Here is a 16,635-nt window from a genome sequence, read left to right on the forward strand (position 1 = left end):
CATTGCATTCTCTCTGAATATGAAAGCCTGAACATGAAACGATAGACAATAACCATTAGTGCTGAAATAAGAAAGAAGGAGAGTAGGTTAAAGGAGGGGTTGTCAAACTTTTTTCATGCCACAGACCCTCAAATATGACGATCCCCTTGAGAGGAACACTAAAATATAAAGGCAGCTATATATTTTTATGTACAAAGTCCCATTTATACTTTATGAGAAAAAGGTACTATTATAAAAACAACATGTTTGCAAAATTGTATAATTGGATTTCATATTATTGCTGTACTGGAAGCTGAAATCATTTAGGCACAACAACATGTCCACCACAGCAATTAAATGAAATAAACAGACTTTGTATGTAACATTTGGGTTCAAATAGTTTTTGTTTCAGTCTACATGTCTTTTATTTGTGAATTCAGAGAGAACACTTGCTGGTGTACATGTTATTTTAGTTCACTTTTGGCCTGTGTTTCTCATTGTACATGCAGTTCTTGTAAGGATTTACCGTGATGGAGACAAATGGTTTGCCGTTCTCCTCTCTGCTATTAAACTGCGTTGTGTGCAGACATTTGAGGGTAGAGTAATACTCAGATAGGCGCCACTTAAGAAGAACATTGACAAATGGCTGTCGACAGGACATTGTCACCTTTTTCTCTTGCCTCTTAAGATATTTGCTTGAGTGTGGTTTGCCACCTCTGATCTGTGAGTTCAAGGGTGTTACTGGATTCTGTGTGGTCAGGGACTATCCACCCCTTGGTGGGGAGTATTTTTCTTTGAGGGCTATTGGACCAGAGCTTAGCCTTGTTATTGCTGAATGAGACAACAGATCTAACTCAGGGACTTTCCCAAATGACAAAGCAAGAAATATCCTGCCATCTCCAACCTCAATTGACGACTATATATTAGGTTCTGGTCAGGACATAACTTCTCGTATAAAACCAAAGAGGATAGTGCATATTGTTGTTAACGTCCTCGGTACTAAATCAGAGCATATGTGAAATTGCGGTTTCGCTTGAAATTGAAACTTTAAGAGTTTTCTCATAACAAAAACTCATTTTGCCATCTGTTGTTTGTTGAAATGGGGACCTGGAAAGGGTTACAAATTACTCATAATGTCTAATAGAATGCCTAAATATTACCAATGGTGTCGTAAAAGTCACAGTGTGTTTGTCACAACAGCAATGCTGAAAATTATGTTTGAATGCATCATTTTAAAACTCATAAATTATCGTAGAGTCACGAAAAAAATTGGAACAGTAACGCTCAGATATTTGTGGATATATGTTGCCTTCTAACATGGTAAGTAGCCATGATATCAGTGCAGCAGGATGCCAGTGGAAGAATATTGTAGCTTCTGCACAATGGGAAGGGTTATATCTCTCCAAACAGATGTATACGCAAACCACAGCTGTATCGCACATGTCACCCACCAATACTGAACTGATCACAAACCGGTCTAAGCCGTCTCTCAAGGACCTCTACTTCGCCTCTGCATGTATGTGAATCATTGTGATTTTTGCAGTGCAAAGAGACAGATCAAATAGACCGGGCTCGCTTCTGAACGCAGAACAGGCCTGGCTGGATATGGTGGCATGCTGATCAATGCTCAGGGCCATTTCCATAATTACCCAACAGTCCAATCATTGTGGATTCCTGCAACTCCTGATCTCTGCTGATAATCAGCCAGTGTTCTGGTCAGCGCTGGACCCCCAAGGATGAACAGGTGCGGCAATGCGACTGATTGCAACTAATGCAACTGAGGTCTGTTCAGAGAGGACATTCCCCTCTGGACCTGCAATCTGAAGATCTCTCTAGATGAGAAGAAAAGAGGACTTGTCCTGCATTTGGCTCAGTCTTATCACAAACCCTCTGAAGAGCAAGAATGCCAGACATTCTTACAACTCTGTTAACGTAAGAGTGTCGGACACTCAGATCAACAAGCTGTTCTAGTCCCTGATCTCCAACAGAGCACTTGGATGTTAGCACCTAATAGAAATAATTAATCAAGCAGGAGCATAAATAAATAAACAATACATGAGAGATAATGTATTAATGAAATAAAGATTTACGTTTTCTCATATGTTGCATTTAGGCTATTCAATAACAATTGCTCCATCTAAATCCACAGCATGACTTTGAACTAAAGAGAAAATGCAAAGGATATTGAACTTTAAATGTGCATAAAAGACTGATTTTTGTTGTGAGAAAAAATTATAATGGAAAAAAATATTGAACATAATTAACTCCATGTTGTTTGGATTAAACAATCTGTCTCTTGATCCCTTTAAATTTTCAGTAAAAACAAGTATTGTCAGAAAACTCTGTTATATAAAATGTTAACGTCATAAGTGTTTTTTGTGATATTGTTATTCATATTTATAATATTTTATAGTAATATTTTTAATTTATTTATTTAATGTGTACCATGAGCTTCAACGTTTATGTAGTACTCCTTCCACTTTTGAGCACAAACAGAAATGCTGAAAAGTGCAAGCAGCCACACACATGCAAAAAGAACAGTAGACATTATAGAGCTCTTAAACATGGAAAATAAAGTCTTTACATTTCTGCATTTCATTTAAATACCATTTATATTTGTCTTGATAGTACATGTGGCATTGTGGAAAGCATCATGATGACTTTGGATGAAGTTAATTAAAAGTGGTCTTTCCAGCAACTGCGGTCAGTAATAAGGCAGACCACAGTGCCACACACAAAGACAAGTCAGTGTGACTCTCGTGCCAGTGAAATAATGCAATAAACATGAAATGAATAAGATGTAATGCAACATAAAAGATTAATTTTATCTATATTTTACAGTCAATAAAATGGTAACAGATTTCAACTGTAATGACCAATTAGATACGGATAAACATGCACTCAGTAAAATGTGTATTGAATGCGATGTAACATTATTTTCCGTGAACATGACACTTAGTGTGTATAATACTTTTCTTTACTTACACGATGAACCTTACGAAAAAGAAGTTTATTCAAGTGTGCTATTAGTATACTTCTTTTAAACTAAAAATAGGAAAGTATACTTTTAGTCTACTTTTTATGTACTTCTCAGAAATGGGCTTTATGTACTTCTTAGAAAAATGTCATTTAAGTATACTTGACTTATACTTGGAAAAAGTCTAAATATATTTTAGCTATAATTGTGCTCCTAGAATCCGTGTTTTCATTGTTATACAGTAGGGGGCGCTAGTTTTGATTATCGTTCTGAATCCAATTCATAGTCTTTTTTTCAGCTTTTTGTTCAAAATGTTGTTTATTTCTTATTTATGAAACGTATCCACATTCAAGTGTTTCAAAAAAGAATGCATGAAGCTAGAATACAATGTTTTTGTTTACAAGCAGATACCCTGTTCTTTCTTTTGATGGTTTGTATGTTCAGATAATCATATAACAAAATATATACAAATTAATACCTAAATAGGGACATAGTAGTATACTTCAAGTATGATGTAAAGTTCACTTAAAGAAAACTTACGAGTATACTTGCAGTATAAAACTACTAAACTAGTAGTTTACTGAGACTATACTTCAAAGTGTACTAAAAATGCTACTACAAGTATTTAATTAGTAAACTATTAGTATACCTATAAAGTTCACTTTTAGTAGAGTTGCAGTACAAACTAAACATTTTGATGTAAACTAGTTGTGTACTCAAAGTTCACTACTGTTATACTTAAAAGTATACTTTTATATACTAGAAAGTGGGCCAATTTAGTCCGAAGGAGTATTGCAATAGTACACTTACAAGTATACCACTAGTACACTGATATTTGTATGCTTCCTACATAAAGTATACTTAAAAATATACTTGTACTTTACTTAAGTATACATACTAAAATAAACTTGAAGTACACTACTTTTTGGTAAGGGGACGCGCGTTCCCGGACTGGATAGACGTCATCGTGCGCGTTCCCCTTCTCGCGCGCTGGTTAAAAAGAAGGTGGAAAGAGCAAAGAGAAACATGTGAGTGCACTGAAGAGCATGCAACACACAACTTAGTGCAACTTTTGATCACGCGTATCAACCTTTGTGCACCAACGGGATTTAACTTCTTGGGAAAGGAGACGTACAATTTCTGTATATAGGCTAATCCGATCACTTCTTGTGTTTTTTATTTCTGATTAAAATACAGTATCATGTTTTTTCCACTTTAACAACATCATAACCAGCACTTGTTTTCATTTATTATCGTAATTTCTTTTTTTTAATACCTTTACTATTATTTAATTTAGACTGCTTTGCTTGAATCACAATTAGTAATTCTATAACAACTTTCTGGACGCGTGGGGACTGTCATACAGCAGTCCTGGTTTCTGAGCAGTCGCGTGTTCCGCTTTCCCTCTGAAAATGATGCATTTGAAATGTGTGCTCTTGTTGGCCATCGCGGCCAATTTTTGGGAATGCAGTGATGCGAAATTCGGCGAGAAAGGAGAATTAAGTCCAAGGAGGAGGAGATGTTACGATGGAAGTCTGCCGAAACGCCTGAAAAAGAAGGAGAGAAAACTGTCACTGGAGGGAAGCGGCGGAGGGGAGGTTTGTCACAGGCTCTATCCTCGCGTGTCCTGCTGTCCGTCCAGAAGAGCTCCGTATCAGATCCTCCATCGGAGAGATGCTCGGGTATGTTCAGGCTTCCTGCAGCCTCAAACTGACCTAGTGATTCTCATGCGTGTTTTATTATGGCATTGATATTAAGATGTTTGCAACAGCAGTATGTAGTGGGATAATGGTTGATCTTGTAATGAACATATGGATACATATGCGCACTGTAGCCTATGTATTGAATTGTGTATGTGTATTGCATTAAAAACAGTCAGCAAGACGCACGCAGCGCAGTGTAACAGAACGCGCGAGTCTCGAAACGCGGTTTTAAAAGTTGATCAACGCTGATAAACACAGCGAGATGACGTCCGTCTCGCGCATAATTACATAGAAAAACTATTAAAAACCGCTCGGACCGAGGTTAGAACGCGGGCAGTGCTGTTCATTGGCGAGCACGAGGCGTATGAATGAAATCGCTTAATTTGCATGCTCCCCTGCTGCAATATTGTGTTTCCGAAATCGGAATCGCTCTTAGAAGCTGTGCTCCTGCAGTTACATGTTTGTATGTATAGATTAGACGTTTTGCGCAACTTTTCACGCTGATGTTTCAGTGACAGCATGTGCTTCTCGTAGTGATGGATATAATTTACATAAAACAGATGGGAAACAAATGTCTCTCGATCGGTAATGAATCGCACCTTTCTGAGGCTTTCTACAGACGTGAGAAAATCCATCTCAATAGTTTTATCAATGAACACATTCTATGCCGAGAAATCGCTCTCTTTTCTCATGTAAACAACCTCCGCAAATCGACATACGCGGCTGGGTGGCATCGCACGTCGGTTTGTGACAAAAAGCCATATTGCATCATTTCATTTGCTCAAGTCATGCAAATAAGAGCGAGGCTGAATGGAACAAAAAAGAGTCGACATCTCCTCCTCCCCACTACACTGCCCACACACGGAGTCTTTTTGCTTATGGCAAAAGAATAACAACAACACCATTGTGTTTGTTAGTTTCACTAATGGGTGAAGCTGGAGAACATCATTCTCCCCCAGTCCTTGGCTCTGTCCAAGTGTTAGTTAATGCCTTTGAGTGAGTATTTGTCCTGCTCCCCACCCCAAACTTACTTACACCAATTCCCAGAGGGCCAAAATGGTTTCACTTAAGCTGTTTAAAACAAGCTTACAAGTTTTGTGGGGAAGTTAGCTCAGTTGTGGTTTGTCAAGTCTGCGAATTCCTTGAATCATGTCAGGTGATTCATTCGGTAAATTGCCTGTTTGTTTAATCTTATGGTTGTGGTATCTTCGATCATCGATCGCCTTTTTCTGGCACCTCAGTGAGAACTTGTGAGCTGTAGTTGCCCTCATTGTTTGTCACTAAATGACGAGCCATTGTTTTTGTGTTTACATTTGTTCTGTCAGTTCCAGTGACAAAGGATATTGTGTGCCGTGATGCATAATCCCAACATCTGCTCAGATTTCGCTATTTAAACATGTCATGACTTTTCATGCCGAACCCCACTATTTCAAAGCATCTACTATTAAATAAGTTATGGACAGTTGGACTTAAGCTCATATATGCCTCCTATTTGCACTGGCATGTTTCGATAGTCGTTACGTATGGCCTTAAAAGGCTGTGATGTAGACCGTGGTGTGATTTGAAGCAGCTTTGAACAACTTTTGGCATTTTTTGGAAAACAAAAAACAAAGGTCCTCTTGTTGCTGGTGAGGGTGATGGCAACATTGGAGCCCATCCCAGCAACATATGGGTAGAGTGCATGGTTGAGAGCACACAAATGCTTCTCTCCATGGACCATGTGCCAGTCCATGGCTCACTAAATCAATGGGCAATTTAAAGCAGGAGAGTTGCCACTCACAGACCAGGCTAACACACCCACCACTGCAAGACTGAGAGTGAAGAGAGCTTGAAAATTCACGTACCAAACTCTCTGGTTCATATGGAGGTGTCAATACTTTTTTTTGGACACCGTTTTATCTTTCACCCACAAAGATGGTTTTGATTCACTCGAAAGAATCTGGAGAATCAAAATCAAAGAAATATGTCAAAATGGTTTACTACGCAGAGCAGTGGGCTGTCTGCTGGGTGTGCTGGTCTAATTGACTTGGACAGACTGCTAATTTGTTGATACCAGCATGGGAATGATGTGCCCGTCTATCTATAAATTGATGTTTACACATGGACCTCACACAGAGAGAGGGAGGTTTACCAGACTGCTGCGGCACAGGCGCATGTCTGGGGAAGGGAGCAGATTACATTGTTGTTTTATTACAGCTAATTTGTTACATAAATAAGCCTGCTCATTTTCTCGGCCCTAATCTACTGTTTACTTTTGTTTGGTGACTTAAGAAACATTTTGAGTATCCTCATTTCGGTCCGTTCACTCCAGCATGGGTTCAGCTGCCATGCGAGGTGCAATTTTGGCTTGCTGTTTGTGAGCTCAAATAAACAAATCAGGAGAAATCAAGCCCACATGGATGTGTGGTGTTTGTTAAGAGAGATGTTTAGAATGTGAATTGTGTCCAATTAACGAGAAAACATTCCAAAAATGTGTGTCAAACCACCTAGTTTGAATTTTCTTTTATTATATATATATATATATATATATATATATATATATATACACACACACACACAATACACAGTCATTATATAGGAACAGCTTTGTAGCATGAGTCAAATTTGGATTAGCCATTCAATTAGAACCACAGTTCTAACCTTTGCTGGTTGTTTTTTGTTCCTCAGATCTTCTCAACCAATAACACAGAGTGTTCTAGACTGCTGGAGGAGATTAAGTGTGCCCATTGCTCACCACATGCCCAGATGCTCTTTCACTCACCCAAACTTGAAAAGGCACCACACAGAGAACAAGATCTACCCCGCTTATGTCACGACTACTGCCAAGAGTTCTACTACACCTGCCGGGGACACGTACCAGGTAACAAACAAGATCAATGTAAGAGTTTTTTTTAAAGAACATTAGTAACTTCATCAGGAACATCGCTCTTCTGACTCGTGAATTGCAGTTATTCTAAGTCCAGGTTAACAAATTACCTTAGGTAAATTCATCAGACTGTGAAGTCGCATTGTGGGAGAAAGCAAAATATTTGTGGCAGCCCCTGCACATCAAAGTTACTTTGAAACTGAGAGATTCGTTCATCTGATGTTCAAGAAATGCCATTCAGGAGCCACTTGTTGCTGTTTCTTTCTTTCTTTTTTAAACTTTGCAATGACTTAAGCATCACAAAAGGCCTTAAATTATTGGTATTATAGAAATATAAATGATGAAAATGTGATATTTCAAATAAAACAAAATAGAAATTTGAAGTTGTGACAAACTAAATGAAGAACTCAAAAACACCCCAAACAAAGTTCTAAAAAATGTAGCTGTAAATGAATGATTTTATGACCTGTTTCTTCCCTTCGGTCCTTTGGCAAGCGTCTTATTTTACGTCAACACAGCCTGCCAAGATGTGTTTGGTGTTTATGTGCGTGTGTGTGTGCGCAGTCTGACTATGGTCTAGACATGACTGACACTCACCCCTCACACGACACACACTTTACAGGATGCAGCGGAAAAACGAGGCCTGTTCAAGGCAATGCTCACATAATCAGTTTGTTTTTCTTGGTGGCAGCCTACGTTCAATGAAAAGACAAACATTAAGGCCTCTGAAACATAAGGGGGGAAAACAGATGGCAGTGGGGAGGAGTCCGAAAACCTGAAAAGCACTAAGCCTTCATGAGGTTTGTATTTTCTCCCAAACATGAATGACATCAGGAGCAGACATCCAATAGCTGCTCTGTAGTGTTGCAACATTCGCTGCATGATGCATTCCATCAGATGGAATGGTATGCAAAAGCTGGCCGCCAGACCAAACCTTCTTCCTATCAGCGCAGCCATAACAGATTAGATGGGGTCCGATATGCAAACAGAGAGCAAACGCAAGCCACACGCACATACGCACCCACGGAAATGCGAATAGACCGACAAAAATGAGACACTGTGTGCATACAGTTTACCTTTCAGTCTTCCTCTGCTAAACAGATAAATAAGGGTGTGCTGTCTGTTGCAACTCTTTGTAGAGGGAGTAAGCGTATGGGAAAGAGAGAGAGAGAGAGAGAGAGAGACAGAGAGAGAGAAAATAGTGGTAAAGACTCTGAGAACAGGAGCTGGGGCCAAAAGACTCTACCCCCTCCCCTCTCCCCCTCCCAAATCAGCATATGTGGTGACGAATGACACATTTATTTTTCTACAAAGGTTGTGTATATGTAAAACTGCTGAAGTGCATCAAGATGTCAAGTACTTTGGGTGGCCACCCAGGTTGCTTTGGAAGATAACCAGATGGAAGTATAACTATAGCGCTGAGGATGTGGAGTCTCTTTCTCTCTGTCCTGTTTTTTGTAGGCCAGTACAATAAAACTAGAGCATATTGTGGAGGGGCTGAGACCGTAGTTGAGGCCACACAGTGTTTTCGCCATGTTTAGGGAACTTATAAATTGTTCAAATTAGACAGTCCTTTCAGTTCATGTGATTCATTTCTATCCATATTTTTTAACCATGTTTTTAGACCGTGATTAGGCAATGGTTTTCAACAGTAATAAAAGTCCCTTCATATTTTCATGGTGTTTGCTTTCAGTTCACTGAGATTAAGGAGAAACATTTCAGTTCCAAATATTCATTTTACAGTTGTCTGTTCAATGTGTTGATCTCATTTGATTTGGTGAAGATTAAACTTTGGTTTGGTTAAATAAGGTTAGGTTTTAATTTAAAAAATGCATAACACATCTAAAATATTCAGCAATGTTATAGCAAAACTGTATAACAAAAAATCTAATCAAATGAGTGGTTGGGAGGACTCGACCTGTGGCAGATATTTCCACCAAAAAGTAGTTTTGAGAAGATATATTCACACCCCACATCAGCAGACACTTATTTTGATCCCCATGACCTCATAGAGATAATGGAGACATAAGGAGTTTCCCACACTCTTGATAAAGATTACAAAAGGGTTTTTTGTGATACAATAGAAGAACCATTTTGGGTTTCCCAAAGAACCTTTCAGTGAACCTTTCCGAAAGAACCATTTTTTTCTTAGTGTAAAGAACATTTTAATAATCTGAACAAACCTTTTACATTACAAAGAACCCTCTGTCCATTGGAAATACTGCATTGATGTTAAGGTTCTTCATGGAACCATAGATGTCAAAAGATAACTTTTATTTTTAAGTCATGAAAAACCAAGTTTATTTTAAAATTTTGTTCTCTAAGGCTTAGAAATGCTACAGACTTTATAAATAATGATTTCAAATGATTTTGTAGTAATTTTGAGCGACTCTTTATTTTAAATTGTTCATTTGAATTAGAATTGGTTGAACTGGTTCTCACATTAGTCTGAATGACTCATTAGTAAATAGTCTGAATGAAATTTGAATGCTTTTTTTTATTTTATCCCTCGATATGAAATATGGACATGGAAGGATACGGAAAATCATGGAGATTCAAAAGTGTGGGAACTGCATAAACATTCTGACCTCTCAACTACTATTGACAACAACTCCCAGACCCTTACCGCTCACACCAGCAGGCCCAAGATAACCACTGCGGTTTGTGTGTGGGTGGTATGGCAGTATGAGTGGAGGTGGTGGTGGTGTGTGTTTGATCTCACTGTTGCGTTTAGATGTTTAAGGATATCCTATCACCTCTGTTGTTGGTGCTGTTGCTTCCCTCCCACACGCAGCCCCCTTCCTCATGTGGCATGGGGGCTCGCTGGAGATGAAAGGAAGGAGAGGAGTGTGTTTGTGTTTCTATCACTGCTGTATTTGCTCTACTTCTCCCCATGAGAGGGCTTAGCTAAGGTGGTAACCATATCAGTGAGGTTTTTAGGTCACAGCGGCTGCCAAACCGAGTCCTGTTCTCTCTCCTTGTTGTCGTGCTGCTCATTCAGCCAAAAGTTTCCTAGAAACGGACTGTGATTTAATTGCCACACAGTTAATTTTAAGAATTGTCATCGCACATTCCTCAACTCTAGATGTCTAAATTAGGGTGAATTTATTTTGGCTATGATTGGAGAAATAAATAAGGGTGTTTTCCATGAAGGTAAGCAAGCAAACTTAATCTCTTAAATATAATCAATCAGTTTGGGTGTGTACTTATCATTTATTTGGATTTGACCTGCAAGTTTCTGCTGAAAGATATAACGGCAAAGGAGATACAGACTGAGCGTTTGGCATATTTGGGTTTAATTAAACTCACAAACTTTCCACTGTCGGACCACACATGTCTGAAGCGGTTTGTAATACCTCACTGGGGTTCAACCATCACATAATTGTAGCACCCAGAAGTGTGTATCATTGTGGCTCTGACAAATATGACTGTTTTTAACAAATGGTTAAAGGTCTTGAGTCTGGACGCATATGAATGACCATGACTTGCACTTGTCAGATATGAGAGGCAAAAACAAATGTCTTGATTTGAGACTCAGTACTTCATAAATGCACCATAGTCAAGATAGTAATTAAACTTGGCACCGGAATCACCACCAAAACGCCCACACAATAAGCCGTCTGATGGCTGAGGACATACTTGACTCGAGTACAGCTTTGACTGTAGGGGATTCAGTTGGTTTTAGAGGTGATTACATCATCCATGGACCCTGTGTGGTGTCTTATCTCAGGCTGAGACCAGTTGTCTGTCTGTCTGTGTTTTTTAGAACTGTTCCAAGCCGACGTGGATGAGTTCTGCCAGTACTATGGAAGGAAGGACGGAGGCCTGTGCTTTCCAGATTTTCACAGAAAGCAACTGCGCAGAGATTCCAACTACCTGTTAGATGAAAAAATAGAAGTGATTAACAGGTATACATAATTCAGTTTTACACACACATTTCTTTGTTGAACAGTAGAGAAATAGTTCACCTGAAAAAAGTTCACCTGAAAATAAAAATCTGTCAATATTTATTTACTCATGTCATTCCAGATACAAAAGGTGAATTTGTGAAGAATGTCCTGGTCAATCTTTTCAATATAATGAAAGTAAAATAGGGCTGCCCAAAATACCATACCCCCCATATATATGTATATACATATGGATATATATATACCTCATCTGCTCATAGTCATAACGACAAAAATGTAAGTCATTATTCACAAAAATATTGACAACTGTACTAGCTTTCCTTGGCACTTTAATTAGTGAATATATAAGATAAGGAACCATCTCTGATTTGTAAGCTAATTATTCTTTTGAGTCAGAATCGGTTGATCCAGTTCACAAAACCAGTCTGAATAATTCATAAATGGTTCTAAGGTTCAGCTCAGAATACTGTTGCAACAGCCAGTGGCAAGGAAGATTATCAGTGAATATCGACTTAGTTTGACACAAATTGTACTGTATAACTTCAGGAGACTTGGAATCCAGTGAACAAGCTGTATGAACTACATTCATGGAACTTTTGCATCCTTTGTTGCTTGAACGTTCCAGTTCCCATTCATCGTAACATTGTGACATGAAGGTGATTAAATAATGATGGAATTTCCATTTTTTGGGGTGAGCTATTCCCTGTAATGACATCTGAGTGTAACGACATTCATCATCAGGCATGAGAGAAGCTTCCTTACGTCATATAATGTCCCATGGCCCAGTATGACTGGCCTGCTTCGACTACTAGGTCATCAGGGCAGCCTCAACAAGGTCACTAGAGACAAGACAGGCCTGACTAACCTTCCATGTCACAACATTCCTGCATGTACTCGTTGACTGGTCCATTGCCCCTCTTTCCAAGCCAGAGCTTTGTGTCCAGACTTGAGTTTAACCAGCTTTAAGAACACAAAGAAAGTGCTTATACTGCAGGAACTATGAGCTGTTGGTGACAGCCAGAGGGCTTTGACCATTTGTGACAGGACATAGCAAGGGATATAATTTGGGGCTGGCTCTGATTTAGCTCATAGCTGAATATCCTGTTGACTGTAACCTCATATTAGTATTAGGAAAAGGCTTAAAGGGTTAGTTCACCCAAAAATGAAAATTAGCCCACAAATTACTCAACCTCAAGTCATCCTAGGTGTATATGACTTTCTTCTTTCAGACGAATCCAGTCGAAGTTATATTAAAAATGGTCTTTGATCTTTCAAGCTGTTTAATGCCACTCAGCAGGTGTTGCATGCATCAGTCCAAAAGAAGTTAAATAAAAAGAGCCCATCCATAAAAGAAAGTGTCTCACACGGCTCCGGGGGGTGAACAAAGGCCTCCTGTAGCGAATCGATGCATTTTTGTAAGAAAAATATCCATATTCAAAACGTAATAATCACTTTAATGTAGCTTGCACCAACAGTCCTACACAGAAGCAGCTCCAGGCGGATGACGTATGAGTTCAGCGTTGCGCATGCGAGCGAGTCACGTGAAAACCAACGTTTGTTAATAGGAGCAAAAGTTAGGAGTATAGGAGTAGCTAAGTTTCCTTACATTAGCAAAGGAAAACCAGTCTCATCTTGGCTTGTATCGAAATCCTCCGACATTCTTCTTTACAAATCGTCATTTTGTACTTCTAATAAGTGACCTTTTTTTTTTTTGATATCTCCCCTGTGCTTCCGCGTCCGTCACTTCTGAGCGGCGCATGCGCAAAGCTGACCTCATACGTCATCTGCCCGGAGCTGCTTCCATGTACAACTGTTAGCGCAAGCTACATTAAAGTGATTATTAAGTTTTGAATATGGATATTTTTCTTACAAAAACGCATTGATTCGCTACAGGAGGCCTTTGTTCACCCCCCGGAGTCGTGTGAGACACTTTTTTTATGGATGGGTGCTTTTTATTTAACTTCTTTTGGACTGATGCATGCAACACCCACTGAGTGACATTAAACAGCTTGAAAGATCAAAGACAATTTTTAATATAACTCCAACTGGATTCGTCTGAAAGAAGAAAGTCATATACACCTAGGATGACTTGAGGGCAATTTGTGGGCTAATTTTCATTTTTGTGTGAACTAACCCTTTTAATTATTCACTTTTCACAACTTACAATGATGGATTCATATGTGTAGTCAACAAGACCACCTGTAGGACTCCCAAAAACATTGTTAGCCAACTATGGCCGCAAGTTCTGTTGTTACTAACATTTCGGTGTTTCCTGTTTCCCGCAACTATAATTTCTCTAACTCTTCTTCATGCTGTGGTAGTTAAAGGGATAGTTCTGATAGTGACCTTCTGAGACAAATATTGACGAGCTGTGAATCCGCCATGTGTTTTGAGAAGGCTCTGAGCCCACAGTCATTGTAAATGAACGTCATAATTCTTAATCGGACCTCCCATTGCGAAGGGCCAGTAAAGCAGCATATCCGATCAGGTACAGTCACTGCAAGCACATCAGACTGACGTTATTCTACAGCTCAGGCACGAGATGTCAGACATACATTTGCTGCCAGTTCACCCCCTATTACATCTATGGAAAATCCCTCCAAGACTGCTTATTAACAGGAGCACCCACTCTGCTGATGCCCTTGTTTTATTTAAGGCATAATGTGAGTTGGCGTGTCCCCACATCAAATGTGATTTGTGGTTAATGGAACACTTGTTTCACAGCTTGAGAGCCCCCAACTTCTGACTATGTTAAATTAACTTCTCCTGTGGCTTTTTATTCAGTCTACTCCCAAACCAGTCTGTCAAGCAGAAAAGAGCCTGTTGTGTTCCTAACTGTAATAAACTTGTTTATAACGATTAAACTTATACAGTTCTAATGTTTACAACAAAAAATAGACATTGGACAACAACATAAAAGCCTGATGCATAAACTAACCCATCTAAATTTCTAATCTTTCCATTCCTTTCCTACAGAAAACATAAACACAACTGCTACTGCACTCAGGAGGTCCTTAGTGGTTTTCGACAGCCTGTTGGTGTGGTGCATTGTGGGGATGGATCACAGCGGCTTTTTATTTTGGAGAAGGAAGGCTTTGTCCGTATCCTAACACATGACATGGAGCTCCTGAAAGAGCCTTTTCTTGACATTCATAAGCTGGTCCAAAGCGGCATAAAGGTAAGTGAAAGCTCGTGTTTGTTGCCATTGTGGTGGTTATCAATTGGCTGGATTGACAATGTTTTATATACTTAAAGGTGTGGTCAGTGATTTTTTTTTCATTAAGTATTATATGTAAAGAAACAAATATGAAATGTATGTACAGTCATGTGCACTTACATCAGATTAAGATTCCAGTCTCATCATTGAGCTGAAAAACATTTTCAAAGCTTTTTTAGAGAAACAAATTTGAAATTTTACAATATATACTTGATTTCCTTCCTTATTCTTGGTAACAACCTTATTTTTGGACACGTTTTATTCTGAGACATAAAAAATTGCTAACTGTGAATGAATGGCATAAAGTCAGCGTGAAATTAAAATTCACATCTATTTTCTAAATACATGTTTATAATAATAATAATAATAATAGCTCATAGTGTGTACAATTTATGCATTCATGTGTTCATTTTTTTTTTTTGACCTCATAATGTTCAATCAAAAATGACAAAATGACAGACTTCTCTCTGGTGTCAAACACTGGACTTCTCCAATCATTTAGTCTGATTCAATCTAATAATTTGTTTCACTCTGATGTACAAAAGACAAATGCCATGCCAGCTAATGCAATTAAACCAAAAATGACAAAAGTGCACCTTTGAGATGATACAATGCCATTCATTTATCAGGAGACCTGATTTTTTCCAAATCATATCCCAGTGGATTAGTATAGTATTTCAAGTATTTTTGTTAGGGATGCTAATAATGGTGAAATTTAGCTAAATTTCTAAATGTTACCGTTTTCACTCCCGACATTGCTGACATATCTGCCTCTAAAGAGGAAATAGCTTCTATTTAATATTCATGCAGCCTGACCTCCCACCATCAGAGAAGTCTGTCTTGCATAAATCAGGAAGCCTCGCTGAAACGTGGAAGATCTGTTGTTCATCATTTTGGTTTGGCACCTTCTCAGACGAAGCTGAGGGGGGAGAAATGAAGCACCCTAACAGAATAGAATCTTTAAGGAGCACAATAACAACTTCCATGGATGTATTTCCATTTTTCCTCTCCTCCCACCACAAATCAAAACCTGAATGGAGGGTGATGGAGGGTATTATTATACAAATGTATTCTGTATGTGGGCTTCTATGTGTGTGGTTTGCTTGCTGTCAACCTGACTGCCAGCAGAGGAAACCTTGTGTTTGATTGTTAAGGATCAGTGAGAAAAGCTTAAATGTAGCCAGCTGTAGCGTTCGCTTACATGCATGTCTGTCAGTAGTAGTTATGGCGTGTGTCACAACAGATGTTTATCTGCCCCCACAAGAACTGAAGCATTCTGTAATTCGAGAACATTTTGTTTAGCAAGTGTCCAGAGATGTAGGAAGAGACCTGCTTTTTGACAGGAAGTTTATGTATATTGCATACCTCCCGTTGCCTCACTTATAAAAGGAGAAAGAGCAATTATGGAGTCAACATGCAACAGCCCCACAGGAAAGACCCCCAATGTGCCTTATCGTCATTAAACATAATTGGTTGTGGATAAAGCAATCATTATGACAATTAGAGTAAGCTCAAGCCCCGGCAGACCCCAAGAGTGCTATTCTGTCAAGTTTAGCCGCTATCATTCCGAGTCGGCTGTGTTTACTCGGAGCATCAACAGGACATGTGGCCTTTGTGCCCGTGGAAGGCCTGGAGACCCGCTGGGACCCGACTTGGGCATGAAGGGGGATGATAGTGTTTTATCATGACTTTGATTCTAATGTTCTGAATCTCCTTCAAGCCCAATCCCCTTACTGCCACTTAAGCCAAACTGCTTGGAAACAATGCTCTGTCTACTTAAGGGAGTCTCCCAGAGCACCGTGGGTGTTCTCTGATGAAACCGTATCTCTTCAGTCACTCACACACGCACACAAACTGTGTGACATTATCAAACATTCTGTGCTACTTGTGCTTCTCCAATTACTGACAGAAGTTTTGTACTGAAATGCAGAGACACGACTGATCATCTCCCCTTCCCTTTATCCTTACCACCTTTATGATGATTT

General features: G+C 39.1%; 1 protein-coding gene across 1 annotated transcript in view; it reads left to right on the plus strand.

Annotated features, from left to right (window-relative positions):
- Positions 1-3,972: 3,972 nt before the first annotated feature.
- Positions 3,973-16,635, plus strand: part of LOC107550592 (hedgehog-interacting protein-like) — a 46,182-nt gene continuing 33,519 nt past the window's right edge. Inside the window, exons 1-4 of the mRNA XM_016231898.1 lie at positions 3,973-4,638; positions 7,327-7,519; positions 11,292-11,433; positions 14,410-14,611. Of these exons, the coding sequence (XP_016087384.1) occupies positions 4,369-4,638; positions 7,327-7,519; positions 11,292-11,433; positions 14,410-14,611 (807 nt within the window). The 5' untranslated portion in view covers positions 3,973-4,368. The remainder of the gene's footprint in view (positions 4,639-7,326; positions 7,520-11,291; positions 11,434-14,409; positions 14,612-16,635) is intronic.

Source organism: Sinocyclocheilus grahami, unplaced genomic scaffold (genome assembly GCF_001515645.1).
Source record: "Sinocyclocheilus grahami isolate Dianchi unplaced genomic scaffold, SAMN03320097.WGS_v1.1 scaffold17.1, whole genome shotgun sequence".
Classification (NCBI taxonomy): Eukaryota; Metazoa; Chordata; class Actinopteri; order Cypriniformes; family Cyprinidae; genus Sinocyclocheilus; species Sinocyclocheilus grahami.